A 25,272-nucleotide genomic window follows, 5' to 3' on the forward strand; every position below is an offset into this window, starting at 1 on the left:
TCCAAAGGGGCGTTTTCCAAAGAGGCTTTTTCCAAAGAGGACTTTTCCAAAGAGGACTTTTCCAAAGAGGATTTTCCAAAAAAACTTATTCCAAATGGCCTTTTCCAAAGAGGACTTCTCCCAAAAGGGCTCATCCCAAATGGGCTCTTCCACACCGGTCTCCTCCAAACAGGTTTTTCCCAAAGAGGCCTTTCCTAAAGAGGCTTTTTCCAAAGTGGCCTTTTCCCAATTGGATTTTTCCAAGAGGCTTTTCCAAAGAGACTTTTTCCAAAGAGGCTTTTTCCAAAGTGGGTTTTTCCAAAGTGCATTTCTCCAAGAGGGTTTTTCCAAAGAGGCCTTTTCCAAACACACTTTTTCCAAAGTGGCCTTTTCTAAAATGGATTTTTCCAAGAGGTTTTTCCAAAGTGGATTTTTCCAAAGAGGGTTTTTCCAAAATGGATTTTTCCTAGAGGCTTTTCCAAAGAGGCCTTTTCCAAACCAGGCTTTTCCAAAGTGGATTTTTCCAAGAGGGTTTTTCCAAAGTGACCTTTTCCAAAATGGAGTTTTCCAAGAGGCTTTTCCAAAAGAGGCTTTTTTCCAAGAGGATTTTCCAAAGTGGCCTTTTCCAAACAAGGCTTTTCCAAAGTGGGTTTTTCCAAAGAGACCTTTTCCAAACACACTTATTCCAAAGAGGCCACTTCCAAACAGACTTTTCCAAAGTGGATTTTTCCCAAGAGTCCTTTTCCAAATCTTTTTTTTTTTCCAAGGAGCCCTCTTCCAAACAAGGCTTTTCCCAAGAGTCCTTTTCCAAGCAGGTTTTTTCCCAAGAGACCTTTTCCAAACTCGCCTTTTCCAAAGAAGCTTTTCCAAAGTTGCCTTGTCCAAAGAAACCTTTTCCAAGCAGGCGCCAGACGAGTTTGTAGTTAGGAAAAGCTGACATTAAAAGCACAAAGAATCCGGATCCAGGGAGATCCCCCCGGAATCTGGATCCAGTGAGAGCCCCCGGAATCTGGATCCAGGGAGAGACCCCCAGAATCTGGATCCAGGGAGATCCCTCCAGAAACTGGATCCAGGGAGAGACCCCCGGAATCTGGATCCAGGGAGATCCCCCCGGAATCTGGATCCAGGGAGATCCCCCCGGAATCTGGATCCAGGGAGATCCCCCCGGAATCTGGATCCAGGGAGATCCCCCTGGAATCTGGATCCAGGGAGATCCCCCCGGAATCTGGGTCCAGGGAGATCCCCCCAGAATCTGGGTCCAGGGAGAGCCCCCCGGAATCTGGATCCAGGGAGATCCCCCCGGAATCTGAATCCAGGGAGATCCCCCCGGAATCTGGATCCAGGGAGATCCCCCCGGAATCTGGATCCAGGGAGATCCCCCCGAAATCTGGATCCAGGGAGAGACCCCCGGAATCTGGATCTAGGGAGATCCCCCCGGAATCTGGATCCAGGGAGATCCCCCCGGAATCTGGATCCAGGGAGAGCCCCCCGGAATCTGGATCCAGGGAGATCCCCCCCGAATCTGGATCCAGGGAGAGCCCCCCGGAATCTGGATCCAGGGAGAGCCCCCCGGAATCTGGATCCAGGGAGAGCCCCCCGGAATCTGGATCCAGGGAGAGACCCCCGGATTCTGGATCTAGGGAGATCCCCCCGGAATCTGGATCCAGGGAGATCCCCCCGGAATCTGGGTCCAGGAAGGAGCAAGGAACCCAAATTCTGCTGCTGCTGAGCGATCCCGAGGAGCTTTCCCCCACTTCCACAGGATTTCTGTGCCAAGGTGGATTTGGGACTAATGCTGGGAAGTCTGAGGGCACAAAAGGTGAGGGATTTTCTTCTCTCCAAGAACTCCAAGGAGTTCGGAAGTGTCAGCTCGTTGTGGAGCCACACACATTTGGAATTCATGACTGGGGGAATATTTCTGGTGGGATATTCTGATTTATTATTGTTATTTTATTATATTTATAAATATTAATTATATTATTACTTTATTATTATGTACTATATTCTAATAGATATGATTTATTATTTATATTTTTTAGCTATTATTAGAGGCATTATTTATTTATATATATATTTTTATAGCTTATTTATTATATGTATTATTTATTAGATGCATTATTTATTTATATGTTCATGTTTATAGTTTACTTATTATATCTATATATTATTAGATGCATTATTTATTTATATATTTATCTTTATAGTTTATTTTTTATATATTATTTATTAGATGTATTATTTATTTATATGTTCATGTTTATAGTTTACTTATTATATCTATATATTATTAGATGCATTATTTATTTATATATTTATCTTTACAGTTTATTTATTATATATTATTTATTAGATGCATTATTTATTTATATGTTCATGTTTATAGTTTACTTTTTATATCTATATATTATTAGATGCATTATTTATTTATATATTATTTTACTGGATTATTTATCTATTATTTATTTGATGCATTATTTATTTATATATTAATTATTATAGTTTATTTATTCTCCATTATTTATTATATTCACTATTTCTATATTTATTTTTATAGTTTACTTATTATAGATGATTTTTATATGCATTATTTATTTATATATTAATTATTATAGATGATTTATCGTACATATCATTTATTATGTCATTATTTATTCTCTTTTTATGTGCCTAAAACAAGACTGGCTCAAAACCACCCCTGTGGCTTCATCCTTACGGCAAAGAATCTGGGAAAAATTCAACTTTCAACGGGTTGTGAATTAGCAGCTGCTTTTAATTTTTGCTGTAGGATCTCATTGTGCAGAAAAAAACAAGATTAATTTAACTCTCAGGGTGTTTCCTCAAGACCACCAAAATATTCATTAATTAATATTACAACACTGATATATTATTAATATTAATATAGTAATTGTAATATCATAGTAATATAGCATATTAATATTTTATTAATAGTAATAATATTAATATTATGACTAAATTATTGATATAATATGAATATATTGTTAGTATTAATTATATTAATAATACTGATATTAATAATATTTATATTATGACTAAATTATTGCTATATTATAATATTACTATATTGTTAATATAAATGATATTAATAATATTGTCATTAATAATATTAATATTATTAATTAATGTTATGAACAGCGATTTTGCCACATAAATAGGAATTGAAATCTTTGTATTTTACAGCAGTGAAATTGAAAACCACTCAAAATAGATCCATACTCGTGGAAAAAGAAATACAAAAAGAAATACCAAAATGAGTACAACTAAAAATCCTGATTTTTTTGTTGGTTTTTTTTTTTGTTTGGTTGGTTTTTTTTTGTTTTTGTTTTTGGTTTTTTTTTTTTGGTGTTTTTTTGGGGGTTTTTTTTGTGGTTTTTCTTTTGGTTTTTTTTGGTTTTTTGTTTTTTTTTTTAATTTCTCCTTTGCAATTCCAGGGGTAATTCCAGCATTTCTGAGCATGGAGAACTGGCTCTGGTGGCAGTTTGGGACATCGCAGTGATGACAAGGTGAGAATTTCCAACGTGCCAGCAGCCCGTGAATCACCTGCTCATTATGTCATTACAAGGAGTTTACTGAGGCCAAACTTTGGGGACAACCTTTGCTCCAAATTTTTTTAAAAAATTAAATAATAAAATATAGAAAAAATATTTAAAATATATATTAATAGATATTATATTAATATCTATTAATATATATTATAGTAATAAAAATTTTATAAATAATAAAATTTAAAATATATTTAAAAAACATAATAAATACTACAATTAATAAAATAATTAAAATAATTTTAAAATAATAAAGGAAAAAAATGGATAGAGAGGGTTGAAATTGAGGAGAGCGGAAGCAGCTGGAGGGTTGTTGGGAGAGGTTCTGTGATGATGAAATGAATGAAATTAAATTAATTTAATTTAATGAAATTAAAGCTCTGAGTCTTTAGCCATGAGGAAATGTGGAATAAAAAAAAAAAATTACCCAGAATGAATGCTAGAATAATCTGCTCCTTGCTCATGAGGAAATGTGAAATAAAAGGAATAATTACCCAGAATAAATGGTAAAAGAATCTGCTCCTTGCTCATAAGGAAATGTGGGAAAAATGCAAAAATTACCCAGAATAAATGGTAAAAGATTCTACTCCTTGCTCATGAGGAAATGTGAAATAAAAGGAATAATTACCCAGAATAAATGGTAAAAGAATCTGCTCCTTGATCATGAGGAAATGTGAAAAAAAGGAATAATTACACAAACTGAATGCTAAAAGATTTTATCAAACACAGATTTTTTTTTTTAATCTCTAATTTTGACTCTAAAAACCCCCAGACAAAGCCTGGTTGTCAGAGATAATTCAGTTTTCAGGCGTTCTGAGTGGGATTAGAAATTTATGGCGAATTCATCCTGTTTAAATGTGATTTGTTAAAATTTAACAGAATGAAAAAAAAAAGAAATAAATAAAATGAACAAAGCAAAAATAATTGGAAAAACCCAGCAAAACCCAAGGTTTAGAGCTACAAATATAAATAATACAAAATAAATAAAATATATAAAATAAATAAATAAAAAAAAATTAAAAATATTAAAATAAAAATAAAAATACAACCGAATTCCCCACTGTACCTTGGCAGGAACTCTGAGCGTCGAGAGAAGCCACTAAACCCAGGCTTGGCTTTAAGCTGGGCTTAACCCTGGGCAGAAGTGCTGGCCCAAGTCTGGGGGATTTGGGAATGAGGAGCCCTGGAGCTGTCCAGCCTTTATGGAGGGAAGGGATGACATCAACAAGGGGCAGGAGCTGAGGGAGGAGGAGAGCACGGAATTATCCAATCCAGGGAATACTAGGAAGTGAAGGAACTGGACAGACGGGTTGCCGGGGAGGTCACGGCGCAGCTAAGCCGGGTTTAAGAGCTGTGGCGTGTTCCCCTTGGGGGTTTTATTTCACCCCCTCGTGATCCGAGTCATCGTTTTTTAGGGAAGTAACCATGGATTCCAGAATGTTCTTCCTGCTCTGGATTTTTCCACCTCTGTCCTTCCCACTCTGGATTTTCCCACCTAGGGAGGATCTTTCTCCTTCCCACTCTGGATTTTTCCATTTTTGTTGTTCCCATTCTGGATTTTCCATCTCTGTCCTTCCCACTCTGGATTTTCCCATCTTTGTTTTTCCTGCTCTAGATTTTCCCACCTAGGGAGGATCTCTGTCCTTCCCACTCTGGATTTTCCCATCTCTGTCCTTCCCACTCTGGATTTTTCCATTTTTGTTTTTCCTACTCTGGATTTTTCCATCTTTGTTGTTCCTGCTCTGGATTTTTCAATCTCTGTCCTTCTCACTTTGGATTTTCCCATCCTTGTCCTTCCCACTCTGGATTTCCCCATTTTTGTTATTATTCCCACTCCGGATTTTTCCATTTTTGTTTTTCCCACTCTGGATTTTTCCATCTTTGTTGTTCCCACTCTGGATTTTCCCATCTCTGTCCTTCCCACTCAGGATTTTTCCATTTTTGTTCTTGCCACTCTGGATTTTTCCATATTTGTTGTTCCTGCTCTGGATTTTCCCACCTAGGGAGGATCTTTGTCCTTCCCACTCTGGATTTTCCCATTTTTGTTATTCCCATTCTGGATTTTTCAATCTCTGTCCTTCCCACTCTGGATTTTCCCATCTCTGTCCTTCCCACTCTGGATTTTCCCATTTTTGCCCTTCCCACTCTGGATTTTCCATCTCTGTCCTTCCCACTCTGGATTTTCCCATTTGTGGAGGATCTTTCTGCCTTCCTTCCCTGTTTTCCAGAGCCTGGCAGGATCCCAGGGAATTGGAGCCATCAAGCCTCGAGGAATTGCATTCCTCGTCGGAATCGGCGTGGATTTCCTCCTGCTTCTCCAAGAATATCCAATCCCAATCCAATTCCAATCCAATCCCATCCCCAATCCCAATCCAATTCCAATCCAATCCCAATCCAATTCCAGTCCCAATTCAAATTCCAATCCCCATCCCAATCCCCGACCCCAGTCCCAATCCCAACTCCGATTCCAATACTGATCCCCATCCCAATCCCAATTCCATCCCAATCCCAGTTCCATCCCAATCCCAATCCCATCTCCAATCCCAATTCCAATCCCAATCCCAATTCAAATTCCAATCCCAATTCAAATTCCAATCCCAATCTCAATTCCATCCCAATTCCAATTCCGATTCCAATCCCATCCCATTCCAATCCCAATCCCCATCCCAATCCAATCCCAATCCCATTCCCCTCCCAATCCCATTCCAATCCCATTCCCATTCAATCCCAATCCCATTCCCCTCCCAATCCCATTCCAATCCCATTCCCATCCAATCCCAATCCCATTCCAATCCCAATCCCATCCCATCCCAATCCAATCCCAATCCCAATCCCATCCCAATCCCGTCCCCATCCGGGATTCAGGTGCCGAGGTGGAAGCACTAACCCCGCTCACGGCCGGTTTTGGGCTCGTGCTCCGGCGGGCGCGCAGCGGCGGCGCAGGAAGGGATCCGCGGCACCCGGGACAATTCCCAATCCCAATCCCAATCCCAATCCCATCCCAATCCCGTCCCCATCCGGGATTCAGGTGCCGAGGTGGAAGCACTAACCCTGCTCACGGCCGGTTTTGGGCTCGTGCTCCGGCGGGCGCGCGGCGGCGGCGCAGGAAGGGATCCGCGGCACCTGGGACAATCCCCAATCCCATCCCAATCCCAATCCCAATCCCATCCCAATCCCAATCCCAATCCCATCCCAATCCCGTCCCCATCCGGGATTCAGGTGCCAAGGTGGAAGCACTAACCCTGCTCACGGCCGGTTTTGGGCTCGTGCTCCGGCGGGCGCGCGGCGGCGGCAGCGGCGGCGCAGGAAGGGATCCGCGGCACCCGGGACAATTCCCGGCATTATTGCCGATCCTTTCCCACGCAGGAGAACACAGCTCGGCAGGAGGTTTTTTAAGGTGAAAATGGGAATTTTTGGGATCCAGGTAAGTTCAGAGCCTGCCTTTCCCAGTTGGATTTTCTCTCCCACTGGAAGCTGTGAAATGTCAGAGTTGGGAAAAAAAAATAAAATTGAAATTTCTTGTGAAATGTGATTCGGAAAGGAGGGAGAGAGGAAAAGGTGGAGGGAAAGAAACTCCCCTGATTCGGACTGATTTTAATCCTATTTCTCTGGTTTATGCTGGATTTTGTTCTAGACACGGGGAAGTTTTTAAATTATTATAAATTTTATAAATATTTAAAAATCTAAAATATTGAAATTATTTAAAATTTTTGCCCAAGACAAAATATTTATAAATTTATTTAAATTTTATAAATATTTAAAAATCTAAAATATTGAAATTATTTAAAATTTTTGCCCAAGACACATGGAAATTTTTCAACTATTTCAAACCATTTTTAGAGTTTAAATTTTTAAACGATTTCAAATATTCAATTCCTATTAACCAGCTTTGATATTAAAAGGAAATTTCACAAATTGTACCTGAAACCTGGTTTAAATTAATTAAAAAAAAACCAAACATGTTTTAGAAACTACTGAAAAAAAATTAATCTTTAATTGGTTTAAATTAATTTTAAAAAAACCAACATTTTTAGAAACCACTGAACAAAATTTAATTTTAAATTTTGATATTAAAAGGAAATGTCACAAATTGTACCTGAAACCTGGTTTAAATTAATTTTTTAAAAAAAAAACCAACATTATTTTAGAATCTACTGAACAAAATTTAATTTTGAAATTTTATATATATATTTATATATAAAATACATATTTATGTTATATACAATATATATAAATAATATAAAATAATATAAAATAATATAAAATAATATAATATAATATAATATAATATAATATAAATTTATTTTATTAGCATTCTATTCTATCAATATTCCATTCTATTAAATTTAAATATTTTAAATAATAATTTTAATAATTTAAAATTTTTAATATTTTTAATATTAAATTTAAACATTTTTAATAATAATAATTTTAATAATGTTTCTTTCACAGGCTCAGCTGGATGATAAAATGATTCTCAGCGTTCTGATAAACCACTGGAACAGAAATAAATATCAAATTATTAAAAAATGCCAAAATAAATCAGCCAGAGCAGCAGGAGAGGTTCCCAGAGAGGAAAAAAAGGAAATCAGGCGGAAAAAAATGAATTCAGGGATTTCCAGATTAAAAAAAAAGGAATTCAGGGAGCCCCAGATGAAAAAAAAATCCCATTTAATTCCCATAAACTATATAAAAAATTCAATTATTTACATAAAACCCCATTTTCTACATGAAAAACCCCATTTAATTCCCACAAACATAAATTATATAAAAAGTCAATTTTTTAACATAAAAACCCCATTTTCTACATTAAAAAATCCTATTCAATTCCCATAAATTATATAAAAAATCATTTTTTTTCATAAAACCCCATTTTCTACATGAAAAACCCCATTTAATTCCCATAAATTATATAAAAATCAATTTTTTTACATAAAACCCCATTTTCTACATGAAAAACCCCATTTAATTCCCATAAACATAAATTATATCAATAAAAAATTCAATTTTTTTACATAAAACCCCATTTTCTACATGCAAAACCCCATTTAATTCCCATAAATATAAATTATATCAATAAAAAATGAACTTTTGTGCACCCCTGGTGCTTCACCTGCCAGGCAGCTCCGATGACGCGGGGCTAATCCTTAATTAAAACGCTCATTAAGTTGTTAATTGCTGTTTGTGCAGAGCCCTGCTGACGTCACCGGCCCGGGCGTGGCTTTGTCACCTCCCCTCAACTGCTCCACCCTGGTGAAAAATCAGATTTTTGGGCATTTTCCTCCTTAAAAATGAGGTTTTTTGGGATATTCCTCAGTAAAAATCAGGTTTTTTGGCATTTTCCTCCTTAAAAATGAGGGTTTTTGGATATTCCTCATTTAAAATGAGGCTTTTTGGGATATTCCTAATTAAAAATTAGGTTTTTTTGGGATATTCCTCAGTAAAAATGAGTTTTTTGCGGAATTTTCCTCATTTAAAATGAGTTGTTTTGGGATATTCCTCAGTAAAAATGAGTTTTTTTTTGGATATTCCTCAGTAAAAATCAGGGTTTTGGGATTTTCCTCAGTAAAAATGAGGTTTTTTGGGATTTTTCCTCCTTTAAAATGAGTTTTTTTTTTGGGATATTCCTCAGTAAAAAGGAGGGTTTTTTTGATATTCCTGGTTTAAAATTAGGTTTTTTGGGATATTCCTCAGAAAATTGAGTTTTTGTGGGATATTCCTTGTTAAAAATCAGGTTTTTGAGATTTTCCTCCTTTAAAATGAGGTTTTTTGGGTATTCCTCAGTAAAAAGGAGGTTTTTTGGGGATATTCCTGGTTAAAAATGCGTTTTCTGGGATATTCCTCATGAAAATGAGGGTTTTTTGGGATATTCCTTGTTCAAAATGAGTTTACATATTTTATCCAAGAACCAAAAGAAAAATTTACCATTGACTCAAGAAGTGTCAAAACAACGAAACAGAGCCTTGAAAAGAAATAAAATACATTTATTTCACATAAAATTATCTTTTTATATATATGTGTGTGTGTAAAAATATATATTACATCTATAATATTTAATATATTTTTATATATTATATATTTGCATATATATACACATATATAGGTTACATATATCACAAATATATTAAAATATGGTAAATACAAAAATTAATATTAATATTTTGAAAAAGATCCATTTTTGTTTAATTACTCTTAATTAATAAACAGTTATTTTAAACTATTCATTATTTTAATATTATTTAAAATAGCATTTTAAATTATTTGAAGCTTAGCAAACTGCCACGCCCCTCAGCGCTGGATATCGCCCATTTTACCCCGTATTAAAATTTATTCTTTTTTTTTTTTTTTTTTTTACGTTCTGAGCCCTATTTCTCGCAGTTGCCGTGTCCGGATCACCCTTCCCGCTGGGGCCGTGTCGCGATCGCGAGTTTTGATCGCGTTATGTCGCGACACGGAGCGCGCCCTCCCGGCCCGGCCGCCGCTCCCCTCACGGTTCCCGCCACGGAGCGCGCGGCCCCGGAATCATAATTATATTATTTAATTTAATATATAAAAAATATAGTTTAAGTTATTTTATGCTCAGTGCGCGCTCTTAGCAAACTGCCACGCACCTCAGCGCTGGCTATCGCCCCTTTTACCCCTTACTAAAATTTTTATGTCGCGACACGGAGCGCGCGCTCCCGGCCCGGCCCTCGCTCCCCTCACGGTTCCCGCCACGGAGCGCGCGGCCCCGGAATAATAATGATTTAATATATAAAAAATATAGTTTAAATTATTTGAAGCTGAGGGTACACTCTTAGCAAACTCCTATTCACCTCAGCGCTGGATATCGCCCCTTTTACCCCTTAGTAAATTTTATTTTTTATGTCGCGACACGGAGCGCGCGCTCCCGGCCCGGTCCCCGCTCCCCTCACGGTCCCCACTCCCCTCACGGTTCCCGCCACGGCGCGCGCGCGGCCCCAGAATCATCATTATATTATTTAATATAATATATTAAAAATATGTTTTAAATTATTTGAAGCTGAGGGTACACTCTTAGCAAACTGCCACGCACCTCAGCGCTGGCTATCGCCCCTTTTACCCCTTACTAAAATTTTTATGTCGCGACACGGAGCGCGCGCTCCCGGCCCGGCCCCCGCTCCCCTCACGGTTCCCGCCACGGAGCGCGCGCGGCCCCGGAATAATAATGATTTAATATATAAAAAATATAGTTTAAATTATTTGAAGCTGAGGGTACACTCTTAGCAAACTGCCACGCACCTCAGCGCTGGATATCGCCCATTTTACCCCTTAGTAAATTTTATTTTTTATGTCGCGACACGGAGCGCGCGCTCCCGGCCCGGTCCCCGCTCCCCTCACGGTCCCCACTCCCCTCACGCTTCCCGCCACGGAGCACACGCGGCCCCGGAATTCTAATTATTTAATATAATATATTAAAAATATAGTTTAAATTATTTGAAGCTCAGGGTACGCTCTTAGCAAACTGCCACGCACCTCAGCGCTGGCTATCGCCCCTTTTACCCCTTACTAAAATTTTTATGTCGCGACACGGAGCGCGCGCTCCCGGCCCGGCCGCCGCTCCCCTCACGGTTCCCGCCACGGAGCGCGCGCGGCCCCGGAAGCGGAAGCCGCGCGCGGCCCCGGAAGCGCCGCCGCTCCTTCCCGGAAGCTCCGCCCGCCGCCGCCATCTTGGCTGGAGCCGTGAGGGAGCCGCGGCCGCCGCTGCCCGCCCCGCCCGCTCCGCCGCCATCGCGGCCCGGCCGCCGCTCCCCGCCTGCCTCCCTCCCTCGGCCGCGGGCAGGAGGGGCCGCCCGGGGCCTGGCGGCCGCGGAGAGGTGAGCGGGGCTGCGCCGGCAGCGGGCGGGGAGGGACGGGCGGGCTGCCTTCCTGTCTCCTCCTCCTCCCCCCTCCTCCCGTCTGCCGTTCTCCTTCTCCCTCCGTTTTTCCCTCTTCCCTCCCTCCTAACCTTTTCCACCTTTCCCGTCTCTTTCAGTCCTTCCTTGGCTGCTTTCCTGTCTCCCCTCTCTCCTCCTCTCTGCCGTTCTCCTTCTCCCTCCGTTTTTCCCTCTTCCCTCCTCACCTTTTCCACCTTTCCCGTCTTTCTTTCAGTCCCTCTTTTCCTCGGCTGCCTTCCTGTTTCCCCTCCTTCCTCCTCTCTGCCGTTCTCCTTCTCCCTCCGTTTTTCCCTCCTAACCTTTTCCACCTTTCCCGTCTCCTTTTCCATCCTTCCTTTCCTCGGCTGCTTTCCTGTCTTTCCGCCCTCCCTCCTCTTTGCCGTTCTCTCCGTTTTTCCCTCTTCCCTCCCTCCCTTTTCCACCTTTCCCGTCTCTCTTTCAGTCCCTCTTTTCCTCGGCTGCTTTCCTCTTTTCCCCCCTCCTCCTCCCGTCTTTCGTTCTCCTTCTCCCTCCGTTTTTCCCTCTTTTTTCCCTCCTAACCTTTTCCACCTTTCCCGTCTCCTTTTCCATCCTTCCTTTCCTCGGCTGCCTTCCTGTTTCCCCTCCCTCCTCCTCTCTGCCGTTCTCCTCTCTCCGTTTTTCCTTCTTCCCTTTTCCACCTTTCCCTCCCTTTTCCACCTTTCCCCTCTCTCAGTCCCTCTTTTCCTCGGCTGCTTTCCTCTTTTCCCCCCTCTGCCGTTCTCCTCCCTCCTTTCCCTCTTTCTCCTCCCTCTCTCATTTTTCCATCTCCTGTTTCTCCCTCTCCCACCTTTCCCCTCTCTCTTTCCCTTCTTCCCCCCTCTCTGCTTCCTCTTTTCCCTCTCTCCCTTTCATTCCCTCCTTTCCTTTTCCATCTTTCCCCTTTTTCCTTTCACTCCCTCCCTCTTTACCTCTCCCTTTTTCCCCCTTTTCTTCCCCTTTTCCCTTTTTTTTCTCCTTTTCTCCTCTCCCTTTCATTCCCTCCCTTCCTCTTTCCCTTTTTCCTTTCCTCTCTGTTTCCTCTTTTTCTCCTCACCCTTTTAGTCCTTCCCTTTTTTCCCTTTTTCCCCCCTTTTCCCCCCTTTTTTTCTCCTTTTTCCCCCTTTTTCCCCCTTTTTCCCCCTTTTCTCCCCCCTTTTTTCCCCTTATTTCCATCTCACATACAGCCCATAGAGTGGGTTTTATGAAGTCGCGTTAGTGGCTGTTAATTAGCGGCTGTTAATTAACGAATTGCTGTTGAATTGGTGGCCAGATGAGCAGCAGCAGCAATAAGAGGGCCCCCACCACAGCCACGCAGAGGCTGAAGCAGGATTACCTGCGGATCAAAAAGGATCCAGTGCCTTACATCTGTGCTGAGCCCCTGCCCTCCAACATCCTGGAATGGTGGGAACTGGGAATTGGGGATTGGGGATTGGGGTGGGAATGGGAAATGGGGTGGGGAATGGGAAATGGGAATTGGGGAATGGGGATTGGGGTGGGGAATGGGAACTGAGGTGGGGAATGGGAACTGGGAATTGGGGAATGGGGATTGGGGTGGGAAATGGGGATGGGAATTGGGGTGGGAAATGGGGATGGGAATTGGGGATGGAGATGGGAATTGGGGTGGGAAATGGGGGATGGGGAGAGAATTGGGAGTAGGAAATGGGGATGGGAATGGGAATTGGGGTGGGAAATGGGAGATGGGGAATGGGAATTGGAGTGGGAAATGGGGGATGGGGAATGGGAATTGGGGTGGGAAATGGGGATGGAGACTGGAAATTGGAATTGGGGATTGGGATTGGGAAACTGGCTGGGAATTGGAAGGGGAGCGTTGGAGAATTGGGGTGGGGATTGAGGATGGAATTAAGGTTGGGAATGAGAATGGGATTAGGGGTGGGGAGGGAACTGGGTATAGGGAATTGGGGATGGGAGGATTGTCTCTCACTCCTGGAGCTGGGTGGGAATTGGGGTGGGCTGTTCCTCACTCCTGGAATTGGGGTGGGAATTGGGGTGGGAATTGGGGTGGGTGTTCCCCACTCCTGGAATTGGGGTGGGAATTGGGGTGGGAATTGGGGTGGGCTGTTCCTCACTCCTGGAATTGGGGTGGGAATTGGGGTGGGTGTTCCTCACTCCTGGAATTGGGGTGGGAATTGGGGTGGGCTGTTCCTCACTCCTGGAATTGGGGTGGGAATTGGGGTGGGAATTGGGGTGGGTGTTCCCCACTCCTGGAATTGGGGTGGGAATTGGGGTGGGTGTTCCTCACTCCTGGAATTGGGGTGGGAATAGGGGTGGGCTGTTCCTCACTCCTGGAATTGGGGTGGGAATTGGGGTGGGCTGTTCCTCACTCCTGGAATTGGGGTGGGAATTGGGGTGGGCTGTTCCTCACTCCTGGAATTGGGGTGGGAATTGGGGTGGGCTGTTCCTCACTCCTGGAATTGGGGTGGGAATTGGGGTGGGTGTTCCTCACTCCTGGAGCTGGGTGGGAATTCCCAGGGGGAATTCCTCACTCCTGGGCAGAAGTTGTTTCCCAGGCTGTCAGGTCTGACTCCCTCTCTCCTGGAGCCTGGGCAGGTGGACAGGGAAGCTTTGCCTGAGGCTGCTCCTGATTTTTTTGGGATCTTTGTGGTTTCCCAGCGTTCCATTCCCCTTTTTTCCAGGCACTACGTGGTGCGAGGGCCTGAGCTGACCCCGTATGAAGGTAAATCCCTGCCTGGGGGTTTGCATGGAAATCCAGGAATTCCAGAGGGTGGGAAAAGGCAAAATAATCCCACTAAAAACAGCTCCACAAACTGGGGAAGAGGTGAAGAAATAGGGATGCTGCTGTCAGTCCTTCTTCTCTTATCAAGAGCTTTAATAAAAGAAAATTTAAGTTAAACTGAAAGCAAATATTAAATTTCTTCACGTTTTACAGCAAATATTCTCTTAATTTATGACAAAGATAATAGCAAAAATTCCCATTTTTACAACAGAAATGTTCTGAGTGAAATGGGATTAAAATTTTTTTGAACCATTTTTGGGTAGGAGAAGAAATAAAGCAGGGAAATTGGGAATTGGAGTGGGAATTGGAATGGGAATTATTCATTAAATATAATTTATTTAGCCCATTTTCTGGGTAGTTTAGAAGAAATAAAGCAGGGGAATTGGGATGGGAAATATTAATTAAATACAATTTTTAACCCATTTTTTGGTAGTTTAGAAGAAATGATGTAGAGAAATTGGGGTGATAATTATTAATTAAGTGTAATTTATTTAACCCATTTTTGGGTAGTTCAGGAGAAGGAATAAATCAGGGGAATTGGGATGGGAACTGGAATTGGGGATGGGAATTTTTTATTAAATATAACTTACTTAACCCCTTTTTTGCTGGTTTGCAGGTGGATATTACCACGGAAAATTAATATTCCCTCGAGAATTCCCTTTCAAACCCCCCAGTATTTATATGATCACCCCCAATGGAAGGTTCAAGTGCAACACAAGGTAAGGACTCCTTCCCAACATTCCAGCCATTCCCATCCCACATCAAGGACTTTCCCAACATCCCCTCCATTCCCATTCCCACCATCCCATCCATTCCCACCCATCGATTTCCTCCCTTTCATCCCATCCATCCCCATCCCATCCATTCCCATCCACCCATTCCCATCCCACCCATCCTCATCCATTCCCACCCATCCATTCCCACCCATCCATCCCCATCCCATCCATTCCCACCATCCCATCCATTCCCACCATCCCATCCATCCCCATCCATCCATCCATCCCCATCCCATCCATCCCCGCATTCCATCCCCATCCCATCCATTCCCATCCCATCCATTCCCATCCATCCATCCCCATCCATCCATCCCCATCCATCCATTCCCACATTCCATCTCCATCCCATCCCTCCCCATCCCATCCATTCCCATCCATCCGTTCCCACCCATTCATCCATCCATTCCCATCCATCCATTCCCATCCCATCCATCCCCATCCATCCCCTTCCCATCCATCCCCATCCCATCCATCCCCATCCATCCATCCCCATCCATCCATTCCCACATTCCATCTCCATCCCACCCATCCATTCCCACATTCCATCTCCATCCCATCCCTCCCCATCCCATCCATTCCCACCCCTTCCATTCCCATCCATCCATTCCCACCCATTCATCCATCCCCACCCCATCCATCCCCATCCCATCCATCCCCATCCCATCCATTCCCATCCCATCCATTCCCATCCCATCCATTCCCACCATCCCCATCCCATCCATTCCCATCCCATCCATCCATTCCCACCCATCCATTCCCTCCCTTCCATCCCATCCATCCCCATTCCATCCATTCCCACCCATCCATTCCCTCCCTTCCATCCCCTCCATTCCCACCATCCCATCCCATTCATCCCCATCCCCACATTCCATCCCACCCATCCATCCCCACATTGCATCCCCACGCCATCCGTCCCCGTTCCCGCCGCCAGGCTCTGTCTGTCCATCACGGATTTCCACCCGGACACGTGGAACCCGGCCTGGTCCGTGTCCACCATCCTGACGGGGCTGCTCAGCTTCATGGTGGAGAAGGGGCCCACGCTGGGCAGCATCGAGACCTCCGAGTTCACCGTGAGTGCTGGGGGGGAATCCCAGGGAATTCCTGGGATATCGCGGGGGGAAATGCCAGGGAATTCGGGATATCCTGGGGGGAAATGCCAGGGAATTCGGGATATCCAGGGGGGAAAATCCCAGGGAATCCCTGGGATGTCCTGGGGGAATCCCAGGGAATTTGGGATATCGCGGGGGGAAAATCCCAGGGAATTCGGGATATCCTGGGGGGAAAATCCCAGGGAATTCGGGATATCCTGGGGGGGAAATCCCAGGGAATTCGGGATATCCTGGGGGGGAAATCCCAGGAAATTTGGGATATCTCAGGGGGGAAATGCCAGGGAATTCAGGATATCTCGGGGGGTTAATCCCACAAAATTTGGCATATCTCGGGGGGAAAATCCCAGGGAATTTGGGATATCCTGAGGGAAACTCCCAGGGAATCTGGGATATCCTAAGGGGAAAATCACACAGAATTCAGGATATCCTGGGGGGCAAAATCCCAGGGAATTCGGGATATCCTGGGGGGGAATCCCAGGGAATTTGGGATATCCTGGGGGGGAATCCCAGGGAATTTGGGATATCCTGTGGGGAAATCCCAGGGAATTTGGGATATCCTGGGGGGGAATCCCAGGGAATTCAGGATATCCTGGGGGGGAAATCCCTGAGGAGGAATCCCAGGGAGTTTGGGATATCTCAGCAGGAAAATCCCACAAAATTTGGGATATCCTGGGGGGAAGTCCCAGGGAATTCGGGGGGGGGGCGGGAAATCCCAGGGAATTTGGGATATCCTGAGGGGGAATCCCAGGAAATTTGGGATATCTGGGGGGAAAATCCCACAAAATTTGGGATATATCAGGGGGTAAATCCAGAAAATTTGGGATATCCAGGGGGGGAAATCCCAGGAAATTTGGGATCTCTCGGGGGGTAAAGCCTGCCTGGGATTTGTCACCCTGATTTTTAAAAGTTTTTCTTTTATAGTTCTTGAAAGTTTTAAAGTTCTCATCAAACGTCTTTAAGCTTCCGATAATGAAGATTAAACATTAATAATTATTTAATTATGTAGTAATTAGTATTTATAGAATAATTATTGTACAATATAATAGAATAATAAAATAACGTTATTTTTATAAAATTATTTTTATAAAATTATTTTTATATTTTTCTATTATATTGTACAATAATTGTTATATTGTATAATTATTATCATAAAAATTATATATAATAATTGTAGAATATTTTAATTATATAATATTGATGTATTAATATAATACTGCTACAACTTTAATATTATATTAATATTAATTACAATATTATATTTTAATTATATTTAATTATATGATCTATTAATTTTGATTATAGTAATGTAGTAATTACTTTTATAATATAATAATATTTTATTAATAGCTTAATTATATAAAATTATTAATAATTTTATCTATTATATATTCTGTATCCTCACAGATTGGATGTTTTAAGTGTTAGAAACTATTTGGGAAGTTTTGGGAATTTGGGAAAATCTCAGGGGTAAAGCCTGGCTGGGATTTTGTTCCTTTTTTCCTTCACCCTGATCAAAAATTAACATTATTTATATGTACAAACATTAATTTTAGTGAAAAATGCTCAATTTTAACAGCTAAAAACCACTTGGGAATTTGGGAAAATTCAGGAAAATTTGGGAGATCTCAGGGACTAAAGCCTGGCTGGGATTTTGTTCCTTTTTCCTTCACCCTGATCAAAAATTAACACAATTTATATCTAGAGACATTAATTTTAGTGAAAATTGCTCAATTTTAACAGCTAAAAACCACTTGGGAAACTTTGGGAATTTGGGAAAATTTGGGAGATCTCAGGGGTAAAGCCTGGCTGGGATTTTGTTCCTTTTTCCTTCACCCTGATCAAAAATTAACATTATTTATATGTACAAACATTAATTTTAGTGAAAAATGCTCAATTTTAAGAGCTAAAAACCACTTGGGAATTTGGGAAAATTCAGGAAAATTTGGGAGATCTCAGGGATTAAAGCCTGGCTGGGATTTTGTTCCTCTCCCACAAAACCCTGATCCCACAGCATCAAAAATAAACATAATTTTGTGCCTATAAACCTCAATTTTAGCCAATAATCCTCTCAAACGTGATGCTTTAAATATCAAAAACCACTTGGTGTGAGGTTGGCACCGTTCTGCTGGGAAATCAGGTGTGCAGTTGGAATAAATGGATTTAATTCCCAAGGAATTGCTGAGAAATCTGGTTTTTCTCCCCAGAAAAGGCAGCTGGCTGCACAGAGCTTAGCATTTAATTTAAAAGACAAAATCTTCTGTGAGCTCTTCCCTGAAGTGGTGGAGGTAAGGAAATCTTCATTAATTTAATTGTTTCTTTTTCCTACAAAAAAAAAAAAAAAAAATGCAGTTTTGATGAAACCAAAGCTCCCAAATCACCACAAATTCCATTTCCTGCCAAATTCTCTCCTCCCCTCTCCAGGAAATCAAAAGCACCCAAATAATCCAAATTTTTCTCTTCCCCTGTGCAGGAAATCAAACAAAAAGACCCAAATCCCCCAAAATTCTATTGAATTTTTTCTTCCCCCATGCAGGAATTCAAACAAAAGCCCCAAATCCCCCCAAATTTCTACTTTCCCACCCAATTCCCTCTCCCCTTTTCCAGGAAATGAAGCAAAAGCACCCAAATAATCCCAATTTTTCTCTTCCCCTGTGCAGGAACTCAACCAAAAACACCCAAATCACCCAAAATTCCATTGAATTTTTTCTTCCCCCATGCAGGAATTCAAACAAAACCACCCAAATTCCCCAAATTTCCACTTTCCCACCCAATTCCCTCTCCCCTTTTCCAGGACCTCAAACAAAAGCCCCCAAATCCCCCCAAATTTCCACTTTCCCACTGAATTTCCTCTCCCCTTTTCCAGGACCTCAAACAAAAGCCCCCAAATCCCCCAAATTTCCACTTTCCCACTGAATTTCCTCTCCTCTTTTCCAGGAACTCAAACAAAAGGCCCAAATTTCCACTTTCCCACCCAATTCCCTCTCCCTTTTCCAGGAAATGAAACAAAAGCCCCCAAATAATCCCAATTTTTCTCTTCTCCTGTGCAGGAACTCAACTAAAACCACCCAAGTCACCCCAGTTTTCTCCTCCTCTTTTCCAGGAACTCAAAAGCCCCCAAATCCCCCCCAAGTTCCACTTTTCCACTGAATTCCTCTCCCTTTTCCAGGAAATGAAGCAAAAGCACCCAAATAATCCCAATTTTTCTCTTCCCCTGTGCAGGAAATCAAACAAAAACACCCAAATTCCCCAAATTTCCACTTTCCCACCCAATTCCCTCTCCCCTTTTCCAGGAAGTCAAACAAAAGCCCCAAATTCCCCAAATTTCCACTTTCCCACCCAATTCTTTCTCCCCTTTTCCAGGAACTCAAACAAAAGCCCCCAAATTTCCACTTTCCCACCCAATTCCCTCTCCCTTTTCCCAGGAACTCAAACAAAAGCCCCCAAATTTCCACTTTCCCACCCAATTCCCTCTCCCTTTTCCCAGGAACTCAAACAAAAGCCCCCAAATTTCCACTTTCCCACCCAATTCCCTCTCCCTTTTCCCAGGAACTCAAACAAAAGCCCCCAAATTTCCACTTTCCCACCCAATTCCTTCTCCCCTTTTCCAGGAACTCAAACAAAAGCCCCCAAATTTCCCCTTTCCCACCCAATTCCTTCTCCCCTTTTCCAGGAACTCAAACAGAAGCCCCCAAGTTTCCCAAATTTCCACTTTCCCACCCGATTCCCTCTCCCCTTTCCCAGGAAATGAAGCAGAAGCAGAAGGCCCAGGACGAGCTGAGCTCCAGACCTCCCTCCCTGCCCCTCCCCAAATTCCACTTTCCCATGCAGGAAGTCAAACAAAAACACCCAAATTCCCCCAAATTTCCACTTTCCCACCCAATTCCCTCTCGCTTTTCCCAGGAACTCAAACAAATTCCCCAAATTTCCACTTTCCCACCCAATTCCCTCTCCCCTTTCCCAGGAACTCAAACAAAAGCCCGAAATTTCCCCTTTCCCACCCAATTCCTTTTCCCCTTTCCCAGGAACTCAAACAAAATTCCCCAAATTTCCACTTTCCCACCCGATTCCCTCTCCCCTTTCCCAGGAAATGAAGCAGAAGCAGAAGGCCCAGGACGAGCTGAGCTCCAGACCTCCCTCCCTGCCCCTCCCCAAATTCCACTTTCCCATGCAGGAAGTCAAACAAAAGCCCCCAAATTTCCACTTTCCCACCCAATTTCTTCTCCCCTTTTCCAGGACCTCAAACAAAACCACCCAAATTCCCCCAAATTTCCACTTTCCCACCCAATTCCTTCTCCCCTTTTCCAGGACCTCAAACAAAACCACCCAAATTCCCCCAAATTTCCCCTTTCCCACCCAATTCCTTCTCCCCTTTTCCAGGAACTCAAACAGACCCCCCAAATTCCCCAAATTTCCACTTTCCCACCCGATTCCCTCTCCCCTTCCCCAGGAGATGAAGCAGAAGCAGAAGGCCCAGGACGAGCTGAGCTCCAGACCTCCCTCCCTGCCCCTGCCCGACGTGGTGCCGGACGGGGACGCGCACTTTGGGCACAACGGGCACCCCCTGCTCCACGGGCACGTGGCCCTGGCGCCCGGGCACGCCGGGGGGCTGGCGCAGCCCCCCAGGAACCACGGACTCTTGGGGGGAGCCCTGGCGAACTTGTTTGTCATCGTGGGCTTCGCCGCCTTCGCCTACACAGTCAAGTACGTGCTGAGGAGCATAGCCCAGGAGTGAGATCCCGGAGAAGACCAAATTTTAGTGGGGTTTTGGGGTGATTGGGGCTCTCTGGGGGGGAATTTGGGGGGTTTTGCCCTTCCTGGGTGGAATTGTGGTGGAGTTTTGGGTTGGGAAGTCAACGCGTTGTTGGGGACCCACCTTGGTTTGTAGAGTTCTCGTCCATCTGTGCTTTGACCATTGAAGATCTTCAGCAGATTTTGACTTCGTTGAGTTTTCAGTCCAGGATGAGTGGGACTCTTTGGAATGGGATTTTTTGGGTGGAAAATTTGGGATTTTTGCCCCTGCTGGGTTGTTTTGGAATTCTGTGTTGGGAAGTCAACGCGTTGTTGGGGAACCACCTTGGTCTGTAGAGTTCTCCTCCATCTGTGCTTTGAACATTGAAGATCTTCACCAGACTTTGATTCCATTGAGTTTTCAGTCCAGGATGAGTGGGACTCTTCGGGTGGAAAATTTGGGGTTTTTGCCTTTCCTGGGTTCTTTGTTCAGAAATCAAAGTGTTGTTGGGGAACCACCTTGGTTTGTAGAGTTCTCGTCCATCTGTGGTTTGACCATTGAAGATCTTCAGCAAATTTTTATTCTCTTGAGTTTTCAATCCAGGATGAGTGGGATCCATTGGAATGGGACCTTTTGGGTGGAAAATTTGGGATTTTTTGCCCCTTTCTGGGTTGTTTTGGGGTTTTGGGTTCTGCTGCTCATCGTGGGCTTCGCCGCCTTCGCCTACACAGTCAAGTGCGTGCTGAGGAGCAGAGCCCAGGAGTGAGATCCCGGAGAAGACCAAATTTTAGTGGGGTTTTGGGGTGATTGGGGCTCTCTGGGGGGGAATTTGGGGGGTTTTGCCCTTTCTGGGTGGAGTTTTGGGTTGGGAAGTCAACGCGTTGTTGGGGAACCACCTTGGTTTGTAGAGGTCTCCTCCATCTGTGATTTGAACATTGAAGATCTTCACCAGACTTTGATTCCATTGAGTTTTCAGTCCAGGATGAGTGGGATCCTTTGGAATGGGATTTTTTGGGTGGAAGATTTGGGATTTTTGCCTTTCCTGGGTTCTGTGTTCAGAAATCAAAGCGTTGTTGGGGAACCACCTTGGTTTGTAGAGTTCTCGTCCATCTGTGCTTTGACCATTGAAGATCTTCAGCAGATTTTGACTCCGTTGAGTTTTCAGTCCAGGATGAGTGGGATCCATTGGAATGGGACTTTTTGGGTGGAAAATTTGGGATTTTTGCCCCTGCTGGGTTGTTTTGGAATTCTGTGTTGGGAATTCAACGTGTTGTTGGGGAACCACCTTGGTTTGTAGAGGTCTCCTCCATCTGTGGTTTCATCGTTGAAGATCTTCAGGAGATTTTTATTCTCTTGAGTTTTCAGTCCAGGATGAGTGGGATCCTTTGGAATGGGACTTTTTGGGTGGAAGATTTGGGATTTTTGCCCCTGCTGGGTTGTTTTGGGGGTTTGGGTTCTGCTGCTGGTGAGAAGTCAAATTTGTTGGTTTTGTGTCCCAAAAATGGGGTTTTCTCGTCCTAAAAATGGGGTTTTATTGTCCCAAAAATTCACTTTTTTTGTCCCACAATCAGGGTTTTATTGTCCCACAAATGGGATTTTCTTGTCCCAAAAATTCAGTTTTCTTGTCCCAAAAATTCAGTTTTCTTGTCCCAAAAAATCAGTTTTCTTGTCCCAAAAATGGGGTTTTATTGTCCCAAAAATGGGGTTTTCTTGTCCCAAAAATTCATTTTTCTTGTCCCAAAAATTCAGTTTTCTTGTCCCAAAAATTCAGTTTTCTTGTCCCAAAAAGGAGGTTTTATTGTCCCAAAAATGGGATTTTGTGCCCCAAAAATTCAGTTTTATTGTCCCACAAATGGGGTTTTCTTGTCTCAAAAATGGGTTTTTTTGCCCCAAAAATTAAGTTTTGTATCCCAAAAATGGAGTTTTGTGTCCCCAAAATTCGGTTTTATTGTCCCAAAAATGGTTTTGTGTCCCAAAAATTGATTTTATTGTCCCAAAAATGGTTTTGTGTCCCCAAAAATCAACATTTTGTGCTCTGGGGATGGAGGGAACAGCGCCTGGGGAGGGAAAAATCCCAATTTTGGGCTGGGAATACCTTTGGGAATTTTTGAGGTAAAACCCCAAATTTGCTTCCTTTTGCTTCAATTCTTAAAAAAATAAAACAAAACAAAATTCCTTTGCAATTCCAAAAAGATTTTTGCCCCAAATCCCAAATTTTTTTGGGGATTCATCTCCTGAACTAAAATTTTAAATTTTATTAAATTCTTTAAAACCATCCAAACCCCATTTTTTTACATTTTTCCCTAAAAATTTGTTGCATTTAAACCCCAAAATTCGGATTCTTTGGAATTCCCTGGATTTGGGAATGGAATTTTTATTCCCTTTTTTTTTTTTTTTTTTGTGTTTTCCTGGGAATTCAACTTTCCCCCCCAAAAAAACCAAAAAAACCCCAAAAAACAGAAAAATAAAATTCCAACCTCTCCCTCAGGGTCAAATCCTGGAATAAATCCTTGAAATTCCATTGATTTAAAAATTTGGGATTTTTTTTTTTCCACAGAATCTTCATTTTGAATGAAAATTCCTGGATTTTTGGGGGGATTTTTCCCTTTTTTTTTTTGGGAATATCCCGAGGGGTGGCAGCGGCTGCGTCGTGATTTCCTCATAATAAAAATCCCCAAAAAAATCGACTTTGTGGGGTTTTTTTGGGAATAAAATTCCATGGGGGGAAAAAACGGGATTGGGAATATTTCCGTTCCTAAATAAAACGATGAAAAAAATTCAATTTTCCTGATTTTTTTTTTCCTTTTTCCAGTCGGATTTTCCAGTTTCCTTTGGATGTCTCGGTGTCTTTGCTTGGTCCTTAATAATTCCAATTATTCCTCGAAATTTTGGGCTCTTTTTGGAGCATTCCTGCTGTTAATTATTGATTTTAATTAATATGAAATGATAAATATTAGAAATAAAATTATAAATAATAAATGATAATATTAGAAACTAAAAATACAATTTTATATTATTATAAATAATATAGTAGAGAGAATTTATTTATAAATCTAATTTATAAATTATAAATATTTAATAAACTGCATTAATTTAATTCCTAATTACAGCTAATTAATAATTCATTGATCAGGGATCGTTTTCATGGGAAAAAAAAATTGGATTTTTAAATCCATTTTCCAGTGGAAAAATCACAGCAAAAAAAAAAAGGAATTAATTCCATAAAAACTCCACGAATTCCTCGAAATTTTGGGATATTTTTGGAGCATTCCTGCTGTTAATTATTGATTTTAATTAATATTAAATGATTAATAATGAATTATAATAATAGAATTTTAAAATATCATTTGATCTATTTATAAATAATATAGTAGAGGCGATTGATTTATTAATCCAATTTATAAATTATAAATATTTAACAATATGCATTAATTTAATTCCTAAGTACAGCTAATTAATGATTAATTAATCAGCGAGATCAATCCTGCCGTTTCCATGGGAAAATTCGGATTTTTAAAGCAGGAAAATCCCATTTCCAATGGGAAAAAAAAAGGGAATAAATTCCATAAAAACTCCAGGAATTCCCAAATTCCTGGGATTTCCTTTGGGAATGAGGGCGGCTCATTAGGGTTAATTAGGAGCTGTTAATTAGCGCTGGGAGCTTTGCGCTGCGGGGTTTTTTCCCATTTTGCGCGGGGAATTTGGGGAATTTTTTCTGGGAATTTCGGGGTTTTTTTTGGGATCGGCCACGAGGGGGCGCCGCAGGGTCGGGAATTGGGGCCGGATTTGGGGAAATCCCGGAAAATCCGAGCTGGGAACGATCCCAAAAATCCCAAAAAATCCCAAAAAATCCCAAAAACCCCAAAAAAATCCCAAAACCCCAAAAGCCGGGAGCGCCTCTGGGAGTGGGGAATGTTCCATGGGATCGTCACAAAATCCGGGAATGTGGGAATTCCCCGGGAAGCTTTTTATGGGATTAAGATTGGGAAGAGGATTTTGGGATGATCCCAAAATCGGGAAAAGGGTTTCTGGGATCATCCCAAAATTGGGAAGAGGATTTTTGGGATGATCCCAAAAATCTGGGGATTTTTGGGGGGGGGATTTTCCCAAGAATTGGGAAAAGGATTTTTGGGATCATCCCAAAATCAGGATGAGTTATTTTTGGGATGATCCCAAAATTGGGAAAAGGTTTTTTTTTGGGATGATCCCAAAATTGGGAAAAGGGTTTTTTGGGATGATCCCAAAATTGGGAAGAGGATTTTTGGGATGATCCCAAATTTGGGAAGGGGATTTTTGGGATTTTCCCCAAATTGAGAAAAGGATTTTTGGGATGATCTCCGAGCCCTCCAAAAAGGATTTCTGGGATAAAATAAAATTTAAAAAATCTGATTTTGCTGGGATAAAATCTCAAAAAAAACCCTGATTTCCCTGGGATAAATTCCCCAAAACCCCTGATTTTTCTAGGATTA

At 42.1% G+C, this 25,272-nt stretch overlaps 1 protein-coding gene and 1 long non-coding RNA gene across 2 annotated transcripts; one reads left to right on the plus strand and one right to left on the minus strand.

Moving 5' to 3' along the window:
• Nucleotides 1-6,736: 6,736 nt before the first annotated feature.
• On the minus strand, nt 6,737-10,230 carry LOC128798889 (uncharacterized). Its single transcript, XR_008434572.1, has 4 exons — nt 10,151-10,230; nt 9,465-9,501; nt 8,653-8,789; nt 6,737-7,013 (listed from the first exon to the last, which is right to left on the minus strand). It is a non-coding gene; the product is annotated as an uncharacterized LOC128798889 (long non-coding RNA).
• A 1,019-nt stretch (nt 10,231-11,249) lies between these two features.
• On the plus strand, nt 11,250-23,230 carry UBE2J2 (ubiquitin conjugating enzyme E2 J2). Its single transcript, XM_053962828.1, has 7 exons — nt 11,250-11,374; nt 12,705-12,835; nt 14,089-14,129; nt 14,806-14,908; nt 15,897-16,035; nt 18,279-18,359; nt 20,522-23,230. Exons 2-7 carry the CDS (start codon nt 12,705-12,707, stop codon nt 20,804-20,806), a joined length of 780 nt encoding a protein of 259 aa, XP_053818803.1. The 5' UTR covers nt 11,250-11,374; the 3' UTR covers nt 20,807-23,230.
• The last annotated feature ends 2,042 nt before the right edge of the window (nt 23,231-25,272 follow it).

Source organism: Vidua chalybeata, chromosome 22, assembly GCF_026979565.1.
Source record: "Vidua chalybeata isolate OUT-0048 chromosome 22, bVidCha1 merged haplotype, whole genome shotgun sequence".
Lineage (NCBI taxonomy): Eukaryota > Metazoa > Chordata > Aves > Passeriformes > Viduidae > Vidua > Vidua chalybeata.